Source organism: Mustela erminea, chromosome 9 (genome assembly GCF_009829155.1).
Source record: "Mustela erminea isolate mMusErm1 chromosome 9, mMusErm1.Pri, whole genome shotgun sequence".
NCBI lineage: Eukaryota > Metazoa > Chordata > Mammalia > Carnivora > Mustelidae > Mustela > Mustela erminea.
Genome location: NC_045622.1, coordinates 108,190,412 through 108,210,895, shown reverse-complemented (window position 1 = coordinate 108,210,895; position 20,484 = coordinate 108,190,412). Strand labels below are relative to the sequence as shown.

At 46.7% G+C, this 20,484-nt stretch overlaps 1 protein-coding gene across 1 annotated transcript; it reads left to right on the top strand.

The window, feature by feature from the left end:
• The first annotated feature begins 8,645 nt into the window (after window positions 1-8,645).
• Window positions 8,646-11,898, top strand: MRPL11 (mitochondrial ribosomal protein L11). Its single transcript, XM_032359218.1, has 5 exons — window positions 8,646-8,871; window positions 9,226-9,321; window positions 10,087-10,180; window positions 10,267-10,426; window positions 11,601-11,898. The coding sequence occupies exons 1-5, from the start codon at window positions 8,749-8,751 to the stop codon at window positions 11,704-11,706; spliced, it is 579 nt and encodes a 192-aa protein (XP_032215109.1). The 5' UTR covers window positions 8,646-8,748; the 3' UTR covers window positions 11,707-11,898.
• The last annotated feature ends 8,586 nt before the right edge of the window (window positions 11,899-20,484 follow it).

The following is a 20,484-nucleotide window of genomic DNA, read 5'->3' as shown; positions in this document are numbered from 1 at the left end:
GGCTCGGGGAACCGGGGAAGAGATACTTGCCCCAGGTCACACACTCCTGCAAGCACACAGCTGAGCCCCAGGGCTACCATCTGACAGCAGACTGTAGGCAGGAAGGACAGAGAGAGATTCCAGGGCACTGCAGGAGGCAGAGATTTCTCTGGTGGTACAGTGCACCGGGAACAGAGCCGTGTGGTGAGCACGGCCAGACCACAAAAGGCCTCCTGAAGCCTGGAGTGAGCCTGGTCCCAGCATTGTCCAGGTGGGAGAGAGGAAGGGAGACACCAACAGACACAAGTGCCCAAGTTCCAGCTTTGACTTCTGGCTCTGTCTTAAGAACTCCAGCTTCTGGGGCACCTGGGCAGCTCAGTGGGTTAAAGCCTCTGCCTTCAGCTCAGGTCATGATCCCAGGGTCCTGGGATCGAGGCCCATATCGGGCTCTCTGCTCCGTGGGGAGCCTGCTTCCTCCTCTCTCTCTCTGCCTGCCCCTCTGCCTGCTTGTGATCTCAGTCTGTCAAATAAATTTTAAAAATATTTAAACAAAAAGAACTCCAGCTTCTTAATCTCTCCAGACCTCATGTTCCTTATTTATAAAATGGGAATAATAGTAGTGCCTGCCTATCATGGGATACAAATTTGCACTATTGTTCTCTATTTCTTTAATTCTTGGGTCCAAGTGTCTGAAGACAAGGGGCTGGCATTAAGTTTGGAAGAAAATTTGTGTATATACTTCAGAAAAGATGTTGGAGAAAAACCAACAACAAGGAACTCTCTGGGCTAAGAGATCTGGAGAGAAGGAAGGGCTAAGATGGTGGGCTGTACCTCTGAGACCCTTGTACGTGAGAATGGGGGCTGGGGAAAAGAATGAACCCTCGGGTCGATTCGGGGATCCAAATCCTATCCCTTTAAAGAGACCAAATTTGATTGGATCAGTTTATGGAGAAATTTATGTCCCAGGACATTGTTGAAAACAATAGAAGACTTGGCTAGCATTGAGTGGAGTTTAACCGCTGGGTGTGGCCAGGGAAAGAGTCAGTCAAGGAGAGCGCTGCCCAGACCACGGTCATCCCAGGGTGACTGTGGGCACACCCAAGGCTGCACTTCCTCAGGATCAAGGCAGGCTTTATATTTAGACTGGGAAGTGGGGGAGTTAGGGGGAGAGAGACTTCACTAAAATGACCCAGCCAGGGGCGCTTGGATGGCTCAGTGGGTTAAAGGCTCTGCCTTCCGCTCAGGTCATGATCCTGGGGTCCTGGGATCGAGCCCCACATCAGGATCTCTGCTCTGCAGGGAGACTGCATACCCCCCACCCCCGCCTCTGCCTGCCTCTCTGCCTACTTGTGGTCTCTCTGTCAAATTAAAAAAAAAAAAATTGTAAAATAACCCAGCCAGGGGCGCCTCGGTGGCTCAGTGGGTTAAGCCTCTGCCTTCAGCTCAGGTCATGGTCTCAGGGTCCTGGGATCAAGCCCAGCATTAGGCTCTCTGCTCAGCAGGGGGCCTGCTTCCCCCCGCCCACCCCGCCTGCCTCTCTGCTTACTTGTGATCTCTCTCTCTCTCTGTGTCAAATAAATAAATAAAATCTTAAGAAATAAAATAAAATAAAATAACCCAGTCAGACACTAAACAGACAAATAACCATAACAAGCCTCGGAGAGGGTAGACCAGCACTGAGTTGCTACAATATAGGAATTAAAATCTTCAGTTTCCAACAACAACAAAAAATAAAATTCATGCAAAAAAACAGGAAAGGATGACCCATGGACTGGGACAAAAGCAGGCAGACGTTGTCCGGATGTGGGGAATTTGGTACCTCACACACTGCTCACAGGAGTGTAAAATGATGCAGCTGGTTAGGAAAACAGACCAGCAGTGCCTCAAGCAGTTAAACATAGAGTTACCACATGAGCCAGCAATTCCACTCCTAGGTGAATACCAAGAGAAATAGAACGTTAGAAATCAAGAAATTTGGGGCGCCTGGGTGGCTCAGCGGGTTAAAGGTTCTGCCTTTGGCTCAGGCTCAGGCCATGATCCCAGGGTCCTGGGATCCAGCGAATCCGGCTCTCTGCTCAGCAGGGAGCCTGCTTCCCCTTCTCTCTCTGCCTGCCTCTCTGCCTACTTGTGATCTCTGCCTGGCAAATGAATAAATAAAATCTTTTTAAAAAATTAAAAAATAAAAAAAAGAAATAAAGTCAAGGAAGTCAATAGTGTAAAAATCAGGAAGGTGGTCACAATTGGGAAGGAGCTTCCGCAAGAGGGGTGGGGGTGGGGGCCGCACGGCTTCAGGGAGCTGTCCCTGGTGCTGTTCAGTTTCTTGACTGAGTGGTACTCACCTGGGTACTTGTTTTGTAATAATCAAGCTGTACATTTATGTTGTGTAGGCTATTTGTTTGTTTATGATATTTTAAAATAGAAGTGTTTAAAGTAAGAAGATTTGGTTCAACCAAACTCTCACACTCTGCAATTTGAACAGGCAGGGACTTGTTCCAGCTGAAACTACAGGGGCTTTCTTTTTCTTTTCTTTTTTTTTTTTTTTTTGCCCATGAGCATTAGTAAGAAAGACATTTTTATTATGGTCCCATAGACACACAGGCACACCAAATACTGGTGTGACGAGACAATACGTATCTTCTCTCCATGTGATGTACTTGGTTGTGTTCTATTCTGTTCCATTCTATGTTGTTAAAAATGTTATTTGAAATCAATTTGATAGTCCACTGATAGTCCACAATGCTAGTTTTTTAAAAAGTCTTATCTGTGGGTGCCTGGATGGCCTCTGCCTTTGGCTCAGGTCATGATCCCAGGGTCCTGGGATCGAGTCCCACATGGGGCTCTCTGCTCAGCAGGGAGCCTGCTTCCACTTCTCTCTCTGCCTGCCTTTCTGCCTACTTGTGATCTCTCTCTCTGTGTCAAATAAATAAACAAAATATTTAAAATAATTAAATAATTAAATAATTAAATAAATAAAAAGTCTTGTCTGAGATCAAGGTGTCAGCAGGTCTGGTTTCTTTTGAGGCTTCTCTTCTTGGTTTACAGATGACCACCCTCCTGCTGTGTCCTCACGTGGTCTTTCCTCTGTGCATGTCTGTGTCTTGATCTCCTCTTATAAGGACATCAGTCAGATTGTTAGGACCCAACCTAACTGCCTCATTTTAACTCACCTACTTTTTTGTTCTGTTTTATTTTATTTTAAAGATTTTATTTATTAATCTGAGACAGAGAGAGTGGGCAAGAGAGGGAGCACAAGCTTGGGGAGGGGCAGAGGAGGGGTAGAAGGAGACTCCCTGCTGAGCAGGGACGAGGGCTCTATCCCAGGATCCCCGGGATCAGGACCTGAGCCAAAGGCAGACACACTTAACCAACTGAGCCACCTGGGTGACTCCTACCTCTTAAAGACCCATCTCCAAACACAGTCACATTCTTAGGTACTGGGGGTTAAAGCTTCAAGATATTACTTTGGAAAGGAGAGAATTTGGCCCATAAGAAACACCTTCCTGAGGGGTAGGGAGGCAGAGGGAGTCAGGAGAAAAAGGAAGAAAGAATTTCCAGGTCTATACATCTACAAATGGGGGGTATAGGGCAACAAGGGAGTGTACACTCTGGTTGATTGGTCGGTGAAGTACAGAGTATGAGGTTGGAGAAGGTGGCAGGGGCTATGAAGTGTAGACTTTAGTTTGAAGAGTGTTGAGTCCCAGCAGGATCCCCTGGGACCCTGGAGGGAGATCCCAGAAAGCTGAACTTAACAAGCCTTTCAAATGGATCAAGACCCACACCTGGGGAAAGAAGCTGTAGGTGTCACTGACAAGTTTTAGATGGGGCCTGACACTGGCTGACTTGGAAAGGATAGACTTGGGGCGGGGGGCAAGAGTGGAGGCAGAGAGGCCATAGTAGGGGCTGCCCTGAGTACCCAAATGACAATACTAGTAGTTAGCTTTCATAGAGTACTTACCCGATGCCTTGAGCCATCCCTGAGCTAAGTACCCTGTCTATGGAATCATGTTAAATTCTCTCAACAGTCCTGTATGGTAGGTGCTTTTAAATTCTTATTTCGCAGTTAAGAAAACTGAAGCCCAGACAGCTGCAAGGATTCGCCTCAAGTCACGGAGCTAGGGAGAAGTGTGTGTTTGGGATGCCAGCCCTAATCTCTGGCAGTCACAGAGGAGATGGCAGAATTGGTGGGATCAGTGCTGACATAAGTGGGTGGGATTCAGGACAGATTGAACATGGGGGCTAAGGGAGAGGGGTGAACTGCATGTGGGCAGTTCTGGGTCCTTAACTCTCCATATCTGCAATCGAAAGTGGAAGGCGGCTCAGCTTACTCCTTCTCCCTCTGCCTCCCCCTTCTCTGCCTGCACTTCTGTGCTGCTCCAGGGGGCTCCCAGGGTACCAAGAACAGGGCTGAATATTGTTTGCATGGCAGGTACAGATCTTAGGTCATACTTCCTGCACATAAGACACAGAATTTGCTTTTTTCTGACTCAACCTCATCTGTTTCTCTTGGTGGAAATTTGGAGTTCCTTCCCTTTAGCCCAGGAGGACACAACTGGCACCCAATGCTGTCTGTACACATGGGTCCCTGATGAGATGGCTGGACAGGACCTCCACCCTAAGAAGGCCTCTGTCCAGGCAACCTTAGTCTCCATGGCTGGTGGCTTCTCTGCTCTCTCCCCATTACACCTCAAAGCACAGGAGCCTTTCTGCTGCGCCGGGGCACAGGCATTCCTGCCAAGCATGCCTTTGTGACTACACAGCTGTTCCCTCTCTAAAGTCTTGTGCCTCCTTGCAGAAGGGGATTAGCCACCCACTGACTCCTGGCCTAAACCGCTTTTCTGGGGTCCACTACCCACCTGGAGAGCTGGCTTCAAGCTTTGCAGCTGGGACCTCCTAAGTCTCCCTGTCACACCACACCCCTCTTTTCTCTTCTTCCTCACAGCCCAGCGAATCCTTCTATGCCAGGTACGGTGGAGTCACAGTATAAAACCCCGACTTATAATGTATTGTCCCGGCGTTTTCATTTTCTGCTGGGCGCAGGCTCAGTGTTAGCTTGATTTCTATTTCTTCACTTCTTTTTCTCAGACTGCTCTCCTGCAGCTTCCGATACCCCATCTCCTGGCCTTCTGACTCTGTGGCTGCTCCTTCTTGGTTTCCTTTGCTTGCTCTCTCTTCTCTTCTTTCCCCTTTTTAAATGCTGGCTTCTCTTCTTTCCTCCTTGGGTGAGCTCAGTCCTGGCCCTGGCCCCAGGGACTATCAGTCCCTATGCTACAGATGCCAGCATTTCTGTGTGCAGCTCAGGCATCTCTCCCAGACCAGGCCCTGTGGCTGAGGGGCCCACATGCCACACACGCAACCCTGTTGTGTGCCAGTCCCAGCTCCTGACAACCAGTGTTGCGGCTGGACAGACCTGGTGTTTTCTGTTTGTTTGTTTGGTCATTGTTGTTGTTTAGAGAGAGTGGCGGGGTGGGGGGGAGGAGCAGAGGGAGAGGGAGAGAGAATTCTTTTTTTTTCTCACAAAAACTTTTTAAAAAAGATTTTATCTGGTTATTTAGTTGACACAGAGAGAGAGAGAGACAGACAGTGAGAACACAAGCAGGGGGAGTGGGAGAGGGAGAAGCAGGCTTCACACAGAGCAGGGAGCATGACGTGGGGTTCATCCCCGGACCCTGGGATCATGACCTGAGCTGGAGGCAGATGCTTAATGACTGAGCCACCCAGGTGCCCCGAGAGAGAAAATTCTAAGCAGGCTCCATGTCCAGTGTGGAGCCCAAAGTGGGGCTCAATCTCAGGACACTGAAATCATGACCTGAACTGAAATCAAGAGTTGGGCATTTAACCGACTGAGCCCCCCCAGCTGCCTCCCACCATATGGTTTGTATTTTGAATGGACGATGCCTTCAGGAATACCATCAGGGAACTTGGCGGGGGTGGGGGCGGGTTATTACAAAAAAATTTAAAAAAATAAAAAAGGTTATTACTCACAGGTCCTGGAAATTGCATGGCACACCTGGGGCCACACAACCAGTTCTCAGAAGGAGAGAGAGAAAGGGGACCATCTTGAGTTCTGCTTTTATTGGGGTCCAGGGTGGGAGCCTAAAATTTCACAGACACACTATTTACTGGCGAGTTTAAAACAGAAGAGCTGGAATTCAAAGCACGCAAAGACTAAAATCAAGCAGTTCGAATGCTCAGTTACCAAGATCTCTAAAACAAAGGAGCCTCAGGGAGAGAGGGGACTTGACCTGAGTCTTTATATCTAGACTTGTGGCTGGCAATGTGTTTAGATAGCCATCTCTGACATGAATGTCTCCTTCAAGAGGATGCCTCCATAACGAAAGCTTAAGCCAGGCACTGACATTACAAAAAAGAGAAACCAGCTGTCTAGGCTTATATTATACTTCCTAACGCACCTCACCATCTTCCACCCACACCTACAGCTCCCGTGTTCCAACACTGAGAGTGAAAGACCTTATCATTCATTTGCCCAAACTCTCCATGCCAGAATCTGGAGTATCATCCTGGATTCCTCTCTCCCTCTCCCCAACAAATCACCCACCAAGCACTAAGTTCTGTTGATTGACAAGGCAGCCTAGAGAGTGGTCCAGTGCACTAGAACCAGAGGTCTGGGTTCAAATTCTGACTCTGCCACTTTCTAGTAGCATAAATTTGGACAAGTGACTTGACCTCTCTGGGCTTCAGTTTTCTAGTTTTAAAGTGGAGAATAATAATAGCACTTATACTTCATAGTATTATAATGAAGTATACATGAGTTACTATTCATAAAGACTGACACAGTACCTATTGCACAAGCATTTCTTGACTAAAGTATATTTCTACCTTCTAAGTATCTCTTGAATTGGTCCCAAGCCACTAACATCTTTCCACTGTCTTCCTGCCCTGGCCTGATGGGTCTTCCTACATCCAGCCTTGCCCTCCTCCAATCCCTCTACCTACCCAAGCTAAGGTCACCTTTCAAAATGCAACTACTTAACTCTCTCCAGTGATTTCTGCTGCAAGCCACAGCCTTAGCAGGACTGACAAGACTTGTATGATCCGACCCACACTCGCCTGTCGCACTGCCATTTTCACCTCTGAACACTCTGACCTCACACGTTCCCAAAGCTAGAATAGGGCGTTCCTTCCTTAAAATCTGTAAGAGCTGGAATAATCAAAACTATCTTTCCATCGACAAAAAGTGGAAATTGGCAACAGAACCCACTTTGTCCCAAGCAGCTTTCTTGGCTCCCTGAGCACCTGCCATGCCCATCTGCTTCCTGATTCCTCCATTTAGGAAGGATTTATGTCTTTATTTGTAAATAAATTTGTAAATAAAGGCTGGGCGGTGTGGGGTGCCCAGAGATAAATCATATCTAGCTGGGCTTGTTCTGGACCGGACTCTCTTCTAAGCACTTCAACTAAATTCACTAATTTCCTGGGAGGTTGGTGCTATTATTAGCCCCGTGTTACTAGTCAGTAAACCAAAGCACAGGGAAGTTAATTATTTTGCCCAGAGTTTTACAACTACTAAGATCAAGGAGCCAGCTTGATTGCAGATTCTTGCTGAGGCTAAGGAGGTAGAGCATTATAGAAAGACCTTGATAAACTTCAGAAGCAGGAACAATCACATTTAATTAGCGGGAGTCCAGAAAAAATCCACAATAAAAAAAATCTCACAGTTTACAGTGTGGTTTAACACAGATTATCTCCTTTTACTAGATGAGGCAATACAGAGTCATGGTATATGGCACAAGGTCTAGAATCAGATAATACCAATATTTATTTCCCAGCCTTTCACACACATGATAAGTGTTTTTTACTTTTTTGTGCTTCAACATTCTCATTTTTTAAGGGGTAAAATAAAAGAATTTACCTTTAAATGAGATAATAATGCCCTTAAAGTGCTCAGCATTGTGCCTGGAATGTAGCAACTGCTAAAAAAATAAAAAATCAAATGACATAGTAAAACGCTCCCTTATTTTTATTTTATTATCTTATTTTACCAGGCATGGTGTATCAGACATCACTCACTCACTCACAACAGCCCTGTGAAGGTTTTGTCCTCATCGTAGAGTTCATAGCACATGCTTACTAGGTGCCAGGCATTGCTGTAACACTTTGGTAACTCAAACCTCACTACAATCCCTAAAGCTATGTCTACATATTATAATCCTCACTGAACACGGGGAGGAAACTGAACTTAAGTAACTTGAACAAGTTCACAGCCAGCAAGGTAGTTGCTTCCTGGGTGTGTACTCTTAACCATCGTGCCTTTCAACAACCAGCGAGGAAACAGGCGAGGAAAGAAAAAAGATCTTCTCACGCGGGAGAAGGTGATCTGTGTTCCTTTCAAATCCAAGGATTATAATCACATCCAGCAGATGGCGCGCCAGAGCGTAGCAACGTGCAAGAGTCGCAGAAGCGGTCAAAACTACCATGCCCACAATGCTGTGCGAGCATTAGGTCCTCCTCCGCCTCCAGTTTAGCCGCCCGAGGTATTGCCTATGTGTGCTGCAGGAGGAATGTGTGTATCTGAACCATTGCGCCTTCCCCTATCTCCGTTTCGCGAGTTAAAAGGTTTTTCCCCTTCATATTGCTCTCCTTGTCTTACCGGTTGGAGTAGAGAAGGGCTGAAATAACGCTCCTTTTTATTGGCCTTACCTGCCCAAACCTAATTCGAGGACCCTTGACCTCTGACCCAGGATGGCGGCGCCCGAAGCCGTCGCTCTTGCTGTCTCCCTGAGGTGATCTAAGGGCCAGGATCCTCGCGTCATGTCGAAGCTGAGTCGGGCCACTCGGGCCCTCAGGAAGCCCGAGGCCGGCGGCGTAATCCGGACCATCGTGCGGGCAGGCCAGGCCATGCCCGGGCCCCCACTAGGCCCCATCCTGGGTCAGGTGCACCCGCGGCTGGAACTGGGAGCGGGAGGCGCCGTGGGGTGGGAGCTAGTACGCGGTGGACGGTGCGGACTCTGACGGCAGGGAGGCTTCGGCTTAAAGCTCGGCTCTGCTGCCCACACGCTTTTTGCCTTGGCGTTCGTTCCGTAACCTCTTCGAGCTTCCTCGGTCCTTCCTCAGCGGGCTGTTGGGAGGAGAGGGGCTGATGCGTGCAGATCATCGCGCGTGGAGGGTCAGTTGAGTCTGGGTAGCGGAAGGCGTGCGGGGACGTCCGGGGGTCAAGACGAAGGGGGAAGCGGACGGAACACTCTCCTGGATGTCCTCGCCGCACTAACGCCCGTGCTTCCCACCCAGAGAGGTGTTTCCATCAACCAGTTCTGCAAGGAGTTCAACGAGAAGACAAAGGACATCAGAGAAGGCATTCCTTTGCCTACCAAGATTTTTGTGAAGGTGCGCGGTCGGGACTCTGATCCTGTTTGGCTTTAAGTTTTTAGTTTAGTCCCAGTCAGTATGCAGTGTTATCTTCGTTCTGGGTGTCCAGTGTAGGGATTCATCAGTTCCCTGCATCACCTGCCCCGTGCTCGTTGCCACGAGTGCACTCCTCAATCCCCATCGCCTAGTGCTCCTGTTTCTTTTTCTTTGCCTTTAGTCTTCTTAGTTCCTGAGGAACTGGTCCCCTGGGGTTGCTGCTCTGCTTCTAACTTTGGGAGAGGCTCTTCCCATTAGGGACTCCCACTTTCCCCATTTACAGGGTGGAGACGAGGCGGTATCTTTTCTTTTTTTTTTTTTAAGATTTTAATTTATTTGACAGACAGAGATCACAAGTAGGCAGAGAGGCAGGTAGAGAGAGAGAGGAAGGGAAGCGATCCCAGCACCCTGGGATCATGACCTGAGCCGAAGGCAGAGGCTTTAGCCTACTGAGCCACCCAGGCGCCCCGAGGCGGTATCTTCTCTGAACCCATCTTGCCATATTGCAGTTCCTCCCTTTGCCTCTCCATTTCACTGGGGCTTCTAGAGCAGAGTTGGGCCTGGACTAGAGGTGACTAAGCTGTTAGCTACAGATTTATTTTCGCTGTGGTTTCATGGTCTCTTAGATGGACACCTTTGGAAGATGAGTCAAGGGAAGAGGGGACAGAAGTTAGAGGTTCTCTGGGCTGAGGCAGCAGGGGTTAAGGGAGACAGGAGATATTCTCATGTATTTTCTTTCCTATTAAGCCTGACAGGACATTTGAAATCAAAATTGGACAACCCACTGTTTCCTACTTCCTGAAAGCAGCTGCTGGGATTGAGAAGGGGGCCCGGCAGACAGGTAAGGGTCAGGGTGGGCACCTGGGGTTCTGGGGGGCTCTAGGAGGAAGCAGGGACACTGAAGGCCGACTTGTTTCTTCCTCCCAGGGAAGGAAGTGGCAGGCCTGGTGACCTTGAAGCATGTGTACGAGATCGCCCGAGTTAAAGCTCAGGACGAGGCCTTCGCCCTGCAGGATGTGCCCCTGTCTTCTGTGGTTCGCTCCATCATTGGCTCTGCCCGTTCCCTGGGCATTCGTGTGGTCAAGGAGTGAGTGTCTCGGGAAGGTGCAGGGTGAGGGGAGGGCTTGGAAAGTTCTTGACTCTGAGGCAAAGCTCCTATTACAGTGGGAGGGTCAGCTTCTGAGTCAAGGACCTTGGATTCTTGCGAATGGGGAGCCTTATTCATTCGTTTGGAATAAGAATATTAAATACTTGTTATGGGTTAGACGTTGTTCTGGACATTGGGTACAGCTAGGAACGAGGTAGCCATGCTCGGCCCCACTCCTACGGAGCTCCGAGTTCAAGGCTGGAGGCAGATGCTAAGTGGAGCATTAGGCTGCTGAATAGTCCGTGTTGACAAAAGGAAATGCAGGTGTCTGGAGAACAGAGAATAGAGTTCCTGATTTGGCCTGGCGTGTCAGTGAGGACTGCAGAGAGGAGGTGACATCTAAGCAGAGACTTGGAAAAGGAGGTCAAGGACTGGGGTAAGCATTCCAGGCCGTGGAAGGTTCCCTGTGAAGGACAGAAGGTGACAAAGTAAGCAAAGAAGTGCCGTCTGCTCTGGCGTGTGGTGCTGGAAGCAGAGTGGGGAATGGGAAGAGAGGTGAGGCAGAAGGACCAGTTGGGAAGGCCGGAAGCTGTTTCTAATTGTCTCAAGTTCAAAACTGATCCCAAGGCCAACAGGGGGCCCCCTCTTGGGATGACCTCAGGGATTATTTCTTTGAAGTGAGTTGGCTAGGAGGGCATCTGACTCAGACAACAGCAGGGGCAGCACTTGGTCCTTCATGGGCCTCTTGCTGCTGACGTCACATCCCATGCTGAGGCCTACGGTTGTTTCCCCGAGGGAAGTGGGGGTTAAGCACGGTATAGGGATAGACTTGACTTTTTGCAAATCTTTGCTTTTACTAGGAGTGCAGAGGTGAGTCAGTTTGACCCCCGCTTTTGGTGGGCACCGGTGCACAGCCTGATGACTTCTTTGTACAGAGTGTTTGGGGGCCAGAGGAAGGGGGGCAGTTAATCTGGACTGGAGTATGGCAGGGGCCTCAAAGGACTGGTGGGACTTTACGAAGGGAATATAAGGTAGGGGTGGGGGTAGGATGGCGAAGCTGTGGAGGGTGGGGAGTTCAGGGAGGGAGAAGGGGCTCTGAGACAGGGGCGTGGGCCCTGTGAGCTCCCCAGGAGTGACTGGTCACTCACTCTGTTTTTCTGCACCTGTTTTTCAGCCTCAGTTCAGAAGAGCTGGCAGCTTTCCAGAAGGAGCGAGCCGAATTCCTGGCTGCCCAGAAAGAGGCAGATTTGGCAGCACAGGCGGAAGCTGCCAAGAAGTGACCCCTGTCCCCCACGCTCCAGGATTTTGAAGGGAGCAGCTGGCATGGAGGCCAGTTGGAAAAGCTGTGCCAAACGGGCGGAAGGGAGGCAACACCAAGCTGATTATTGTTTCCGTGACTTTAAATTATATATTTTTACGTGTATGACATTATCAAGAGATCAAGCTTAAATAAACACCCTTTTGTCACCCACTCTTGACTTTTGCCTTGGGACCCGAGGGGAAAAGGACCAATGGCCATGGTAGCCAACATGGACAGACACTAGCTGCCGTAAGGAAGCAGGGTCTTCATGCTGTTCTCATGCTGTGTAATCCGATCCTCAGCCAAGCAGAGCGCCGTGCCCAGGTTCTGAATCGCGGGCAGAGGTAGCAGAGCTCCAGCCTCCTGACTGAAAATCAGAGAGAACGGGTGGAGGCCGGGGATGCAGAGGCTTAGATGTACAGAAGCAGCACAGGTTGCTTATGCCTCCATCAAAAATAGCTCATCTCTTTGGAACTCAGCACCTCCCCAGAAACAGACTGCCCTGGGGACTAAGTCACAGCCCCAAGCAGAGTTCCTGTGCAGAGCACCTCGGGTCCCAGGGGCTACTTTCGGCCCATCTACTAAGGTGACTCTTGTCCTGGGAGAGGTGCTAGCTGAACGTGAACTATTGTGGAGTTCATGACTGTGGGCCCACAGAAGCAAAGCTTCAGTGCACCTGCCCAAGCAGGGGGAGGCCTTTGGGAAGCCCCTGGCCTTTCGTTTTCCTCATTATCCAGAACATCAAGGATTCCTGTCTTCTCAAAGAGAGGAGGAGATGGGGTAGAAATGGGGTTCACGTTTACTGGACATCTGTCTGGTGCTACGAACTTTGTTTCACACCAAGATTGGAAAGCATAGAAAAACACAACAACTAACCTCCTGTAATCCCACCGCCCAGTGAGACTCCTGCCAGTATTTCGGTGTATATCTTTTTTTTTTTTTTTTTAAAGATTTTATTTATTTATTTGACAGACGGAGATCACAAGTAGGCTGAGAGGCAGGCAGAGAGAGAGGAGGAAGCAGGCTCCCTGCTGAGCAGAGAGCCTGATGTGGGGCTCGATCCCAGGACCCTGGGATCATAACCTGGGCCGAAGGCAGCAGCTTAACCCACTGAGCCACCCAGGCGCTCCTGTATATCTTGACTGTGTTTCTTCGTGTGCGTATATAAATATATAAGTATGTAAGACTTATTATGTATAAATATATAAAACTTTTTTTCTTTTGAGAGAGTGGAGGGTGGGGGAGAGGGCAGAGGGAGAGAGAGAGAATCTTTGTTTTATTTTTTTAAAGATTTTATTCATGTGACAGAGAGAGCCCAAGCAGGAGGAGAGGGAGAAGCAGGCTCCCCACTGAGCAGAGAGCCAGACACGGGGCTCAATCCCAGGACGCTGGAATCATGGCCTGAGCCCAAGGCAGAGGCTTAACTGACTGAGCCACCCAGGCACCCTAAGAGAGAATCTTAAGCAGACTTCACGTTCAATGTGCAGCCTGTTGCAGGACTCAGCCTCAAACCCTGAGATTGTGATCTAAGCCGAAATCTAGAGTTGGATGCTTAGCCGACAGAGCCCCCCAAGTACCCCTATATATAAGATTCTTTTTTTTTTTTTTTTTTTAGTATGTATGATTTTTTAAGAAAAAAAAATTGGGCTCATACTGTGGATACTGTTTTGTTCTACTTTTACTTGTTTTTTAAAATTATTTATTTTTTTATTAAGTAAACTCCTGGGGCTCAAACTCAGAACCCTAAGATCCACAGTTGCTCTACTGGCTGAGCCAGCCAGGTCCCCTCAGTCTCTTTTTGCTTTTAAGTTGGCAACTATTTAGGGGGACCTGACTGGCTCAGTTGGTCGAGCGTCTGCCTCTGGCTGAGGATGTGATCCCAGAGTCCTGGGATCAAGCCCTGCATTGGGCTCATGACCTGAGCCGAAGGCAGATACTTAACTGACAGAGCCACCCAGGCATCTCAAATTTTTTCTATGCCTATCTTTTATTTTATTTTTTATGTCTATTTTTTTTTAAAGATTTTATTTATTTCTTTGACAGAAACAGAGAGGGGACACAAGCGGAGGGAGTGGGAGAGGGAGAAGCAGGCTTCCTGCTGAGCAGGGAGCCTGATGCGGGGCTCAATCCCAGGACCCCGGTGTGGTAAGCCACCCTCCAAAACTGTCCCCAAAGATCTCACCTTTTGGTCATTAACGCCCATCCACATTGCTCCAGGGTTGGCCTATGTCACCAGTAGACTACGGCAGAAGTAATGTTATGTCACTTCCAAGATTCGGTTATAAAAGACCCCATAGTTCCCATCTTGGTTGCTTTCTCGTCTTTGTTGTCAGACCCACCCGCTCCCCTGCTAGCCCTGGTCCTTGCAGCCACCAATCTGTTCTCCACCTCCCACCTCTGTGTGAGAGAGGTCTTTGTTCTCATTTCTAGAACGTATGTAAGCGGATTCATACAGTATGTGTCCTTTTGAGATTATCTTTCTTCTCACTCAACATAATGCCTTTTTAAAATTTAATTTCTTTTCAGTGTAACAGAATTCATTGTTTATGCACCACACCCAGTGCTCCATGCAATCCGTGCCCTCCACAATACCTACCACCGGGCTCCCCCAACCTCCCACCCCCCGCCCCTTCAAAACCCTCAGATTGTTTTTCAGAGTCCATAGTCTCTCATGGTTCATCTCCCCCTCCAATTTCCCTCAACTCCCTTCTCCTCTCCATCTCCCCATGTCCTCCATGTTATGTGTTATGCTCCACAAATAAGTGAAACCATATGATAATTGACTCTCTCGGCTTGACTTATTTCACTCAGCATAATCTCCTCCAGTCCCATCCATGTTGCTACAAAAGTTGGGTATTCATCCTTTCTGATGGAGGCATAATACTTCATAGTGTATATAGTCCACATCTTTATCCATTCATCTGTTGAAGGACATCTTGGTTCTTTCCACAGTTTGGCGACCGTGGTCATTGCTGCTATGAACATTGGGGTACAGATGGCCCTTCTTTTCACTACATCTGTATCTTTGGGGTAAATACCCAGTAGTGCAATTGCAGGGTCATAGGGAAGCTCTACTTTTAAATTCTTAAGGAAACTCCACACTGTTCTCCAAAGTGGCTGCACCAACTTGCATTCCCACCAACAGTGTAAGAGGGCTCCCCTTTCTCCACATCCTCTCCAACATACGTTGTTTCCTGTCTTGCTAATTTTGGCCGTTCTAACTGGTGTAAGGTGGTATCTCAATGTGGTTTTAATTTGAATCTCCCTGATGGCTAGTTATGATGAACATTTTTTCATGTGTCTTTAGCCATTTGTATGTCTTCATTGGAGAAGTGTCTGTTCATGTCTTCTGCCCATTTTTTGACATGGTTATCTGTTTTGTGTGTGTTGAGTTTGAGAAGTTATTTATAGATCCTGGATATCAGCCTTTTGTCTGTACTGTCATTTGCAAATATCTTCTCCCATTCCGTGGGTTGCCTCTTTGTTTTGTTGACTGTTTCCTTTGCTGTGCAGAAGCTTTTGATCTTGATGAAGTCCCAAAAGTTCATTTTTGCTTTTGTTTCCTTTGCCTTTGGAGACATATCTTGAAAGAAGTTGCTGTGGCTGATATCAAAGAGGTTACTGCCTATGTTCTCCTCTAGGATTCTGATGGATTCCTGTCTCACGTTGAGGTCTTTTATCCATTTTGAGTTTATCTTTGTGTATGGTGTAAGAGAATGGTCGAGGTTCATTCTTCTGCATATAGCTGTCCAATTTTCCAAGCACCATTTATTGAAGAGACTGTCTTTTTTCCACTGTATATTTTTTCCTGCTTTGTCGAAGATTATTTGACCATAGAGTTGAGGGTCCATATCTGGGCTCTCTACTGTGTTCCACTGGCCTATGTGTCTGTTTTTATGCCAGTACCATGCTGTCTTGGTGATCACAACTTTGTAGTAAAGCTTGAAATCAGGTAGTGTGATGCTGCCAGTTTTGTTTTTCTTTTTCAACATTTCCTTAGCAATTCGGGGTCTCTTCTGATTCCATACAAATTTTAGGATTATTTGCTCCAGCTCTTTGAAAAATACTGGTGGAATTTTCATTGGAATGGCATTAAAAGTATAGATTGCTCTAGGCAATATAGACATTTTAACAGTGTTTATTCTTCTGATCTAAGAGCATGGAATGGTCTTCCATCTTTTTGTGTCTTATTCTTCAATTTCTTTCATGAATGTTCTGTAGTTCCTCGAGTACAAATTCCTTACCTCTTTGGTTAGGTTTATTCCCAGGTATCTTATGTTTCTTGGTGCTATAGTAAATGGAATGCCTTTTTTTTTTTTTCCAAAGAAGATTTTAAGTAATCTCTACACCTAATGTAGGGCTTGAACTCACAACCCCAAGATCGAGTCACATGCTCCACCGACTGAGCCAGCCAGGCGCTCCTTGGCATAATGTCTTTAAGATCCATCTAAGTCGTCGTGTATCAGTAGCTCATTCCTTTTTATCGCTAAGTAGAATCCCCACGCATGGATGTACCAGCCTGTCCATCATCCATCTGTTGAAGGCATTTTGTTGTTTCCACTTTTTTATTATCACAAATAAAGCTCTTAGGATCATGCCTGAAAGACCAGAATTTTCATTCCTCCAGACAAATGTCAAAGAGCACAATTGTTGAGTTGTATAGTAAGTGTATGTTTAGTGTTTTAAGAAATGGCAAAATTTCTTTTCAGAGTAACTGTATCGTGTCACATGCCAAGCAGCAGCACGGGAGAGATCCAGTTTCTGCACATTCTCACCAGTACCTCATGTTACCATCGTAATCGTTCGTCTTTAGTCCTTCTGATAGGCGCTTAGTGTATCTCATTGTGCTCTTAATTTATGTTTTCCTAGTGGTTAGTATTGTTGAGTATCTTTTCATGGGCTTATGCATATATATATTATACATATATGTTCTTTGGTGAGATGTGTCTTCATGTCTTTTGTCTGTTTTCTCATAGATTGTTTTTGTTGTTGTTGTTGTTGTTGTTTTTTACTGTGTGTCTCAAGAGTTTTAGGTAGGAGTCTTTTGTCAGTTATGTGGTTTGAAAATATTCTCTCCCACTGAGTAGCTTGTCATTTTATCCTCTGAACAAGATCTTTCACAGAGAAAACTTTTGAATTTCAATGAAGCCGATTTTTCAAAAATTTTTTCTTTGATGGATCATGCTGTTTGTGTCACAACTAAGAACTCTTCACCCAGCCCCTAGTACCTAAGTACCTAGGATTTTCTTTTGTGTTTTCTTCTACAACTTTTTTTAAAAAACATTATTTTAAAGATTTCATTTATATATTTGACAGACGGAGATCACAAGTAGGCAGAGAGGTGGGCAGAGAGTGGGGAGGGAAGCAGGTTCCCTGCTGAGCAGAGAGCCTGATTCTCGGGGCTTGATCCCAGGACCCTGGGATCAGGACCTGAGCCAAAGGCAGAGGCTTAACCCACTGAGCCACCCAGGTGTCCCTTCTTCTACAAGTTTTATATTTTATAGTTGTTATGTTGTTTTGTTTTGTTTAACTCTCTGTCTGCACCATAAAAACTTTTTTTTAATGGCCATGTCCTCTTAAACCATACCCACAGTATAATTATGTTTTACATTTAAATCTGTGACCCATTTTGAGTTAATTTTTGTTTTTGTTTTGTTGAATTAATTTTTGTAAAAGATGTCAGGCTTAGATTAATATTCTTCCCTCCCTCATCCACCCCCACCCCAAGGATATCTAACTTGTACCATTTGTTGAAAAAACTATTCTTCTGCCATTAAAGTGCTTTTGCAGTGTGAAAGGGCCATTTTTCTTCAGCTCTGAAAGACTAGGGGGAATTCTATTCTGCCCCTCAGGGAATTTGAGCTTAGCATTCCTTCCCATGCAGGTTTGGAATCTGGCAATTGTCTTGATGGGGAGACTGACCATGTGTTCAGACAGGCTCTCTGCCTCTTAAGCGTCTTTTGTCTTTAGCACCATGAGACTAGGGGGGATTTTTTTTCTTTTAGCTTTCCTCTCAGTCACCCAGTCTTTCCACACCCCAGTCTGGAATATAGCAACTATTCCATGGGGGAAAACAGACCATGCATTTGGGGGATCCTCTAATTTCCAATCCATTACACCAGCCCCTGCTGGCCACCCCAAAACTCACTACCAGTGGATTCCCTCTGTGAGGACTAAACCAATCAGCCTGCACCCAGAATAGGAACATTTCTCCAGGGAAGAAGATGATGGGACTGTCAGCTCACACATGAAAAGGCTCTCTCCTCTCTGGGATTTTAGTAATTCTAGTTGTTGTTTCTACATTCCGCACACAACAGCCAGAGGGATGCGTAAACGTGTAATCATATCATGTCATTCACCAGTCGACACCCTTGGTAATCTTTTCCCTTTGCTGACCTTGACCCAGCCACACTGATGTCCTCGCTATTCCTTAAACAGTTCACATCTTTTCTTTTAAACACCTCTTCTCTTGCCTTCCTTTGGTCTGGAACATTCTTATTTCTGTTTCTCACCTTTTAGGTCATAGCCCGATGTTAACTCCTTATTTTTTTAAAATATTTTTAAAGTTTTCAAAAGTAATCTCTACACTCAATGGAGAGTTTGAACTCACAACCCTGAGATCAAAAGTCACATGCTCTACTGATTGAGCCAGACGGGTGCCCCAATGTTACCTCCTTACAAAAGTTTTATTTTCCTTTTTTTTTTTTTAGAGAGATTTTATTTATTTATTAGAGAGAGAGAGAGAGAGGAAGAGAGCACAAGCGCGGGGAGCAGCGGGCAGAAGGAGAAACAGACTCCCCACTGAGCAGGGAGCCTGACCTGGGGCTTGATCCCAGGACCCTGGGATCATAACCTGAGCTGAAGGCAGACACCACTGACTGAGCCAACCAGGCACCCCAATGTTAACTCCCTACAAAATTTTTTTCTGACACCACTCTAAGTTAGGTGAGTGTCCAGACTAGAGCTGTGGTTCTCTATCACGGGACCCTGGTGCTTTCCCTTATTGTACATTCTGTACACTCTTTTTAGACTGCTTGTTTACTTTTTGTTATGTCTCCCCACAACTAGAACATGAGCCCTGTGGGCCCAGCGACCTTGTCTGTCCTGTGCACCACTGTGTCCCCAGCACGCAGCACATTTTCTGGCACATACAGGTATTGCAAGTTTTTATCACATGGAAAAACGAAGCTGCGGAGTCAACACTTGAACTCAGTCTCTGACCCCAAAACTTGAGCCCTTTCTCCTACCTTCTGCTCTCAGGCCAGAGTTGGGACTGGTGGGAAGAGACTTGGCTGAGAGTAGCGCTGGCTTCTGCAGTGACTCCGGGAGAGCCATCGTGCAAGTCCTTTCCTCTCTCCCAGACTCAGTACATCCATTTGTTTCTAGTTGTGATTCTCTGAGCCACAGGGACCTTGCTGGGGAGAACAGAAACAGATCCCTCTCTGTCCAGCAGGGGGAGGAGTTGGCTTTCCTATTTTTTTTTCTCTGTGCTGGACAGCGCTGGCGCCTCCCGGGGACCTCTGGTTCGGGATGTTCCCCGGTGCCTCCTCATTAAAACGCTATCACCTGCCACCATGAAAACCACCAGTAAGGTGATTCTTTTTTCTCATATATTTAAATTTTAAAATTTTCGTTTATTTGATTTTTACTTTTTAAAAAACTTTTAATTTCAGCATAGATACAGAGTCATAGGAAAGTTAAATATACTCCATGCCTATTATTTCTGCCATTATTAACATCTTACACTTATTGGTACACTTGTCACAATTAATGAGCCAATACTGATACATTATTATTAACTAGAGTCCATAATTTATTAGGATTCCTCCCTCTCTCTCTCTTTTTAACCTCTGTCTTTTTCTGTCCCGGGATCCCATCCAGAATAACACTGCGTATCTCACTGTAATTTTTTTAGGCTCCTCTCGACTGTTTACAGCTTCTTGGATTTTTCTTTCCTTTTTGATGACCACCAGGGAGGTTTTTAGATGGGACTCTAGTGTGTGTCTTGAGCTTATGTTCACTTAAAATTTGAAGCTGAGAGTTACAACCTTTTGCCTTCTGGGGAACTCAGGAACAAGTTTTTGGGGTAGAAATTGGTGACTTTCTACTCAAAGCCTTGGACTGCTCTTCAGAAATGGTCCTCTCAGTCAAATATTTCTCGTGTGCCTGCTATGAACTCAGCCCTGTCTGCATGGTGCCTCAGGGGAGGGAAGCTAAGACCAGGTCCTGGGGCTTACAGTTCAGTTCTTCTGCCCGAGTGGGAGGACAGAGGCACAGGAAGGCAGAGGGCAAGACTTCGCCTTTCCTGTTTCTCCCAAGGATAAATCCAAGGTGCAAAAGGGATGACAGGTCCCTGGAATGTCTTCCTTCCTGTGGGACCCTCTCAAGGGCATGATCCTGGGGCTGGAGGATTTGGAATGAGAGGAAATTTAGGGGATTCTCAGTGTCATGACCTCAGCTCCTAGAGTCCAGCCCAGTATTTCTCTGGAGGACGACTGGAGTGTCCTTCCTCTCCTTGAGAAAGAAACTTCTCTGGGACTCGGTGGTCACCAGTGCTTTCTAACTCACTTTAATAAGCTAAGTCTGTTCTGTACTCCTCAGCTTATAAAGACCCAGTCGAGTTCTAGCAACATCTTTGAGAAGTTCACACCTTTTCCTTCAGTCCCATTTTACCTGTGAAGAAACCGAGGCTCAGGTCTCACTCAGCAAAAAATTGTTGGAGGTGGGATTTGAATCCAGGTCTGTCTCTTTTTTCATT

Excerpts from the sequence above, each read along its gene's own strand:
- MRPL11 (XM_032359218.1), top strand. The coding sequence starts at position 8,749 with ATGTCGAAGCTGAGTCGGGCCACTCGGGCCCTCAGGAAGCCCGAGGCC. Across the intron at positions 9,322-10,086 it reads CTACCAAGATTTTTGTGAAG|CCTGACAGGACATTTGAAAT; the intron begins GTGCGCGGTCGG and ends TTTCCTATTAAG. Across the intron at positions 10,181-10,266 it reads GAAGGGGGCCCGGCAGACAG|GGAAGGAAGTGGCAGGCCTG; the intron begins GTAAGGGTCAGG and ends TCTTCCTCCCAG.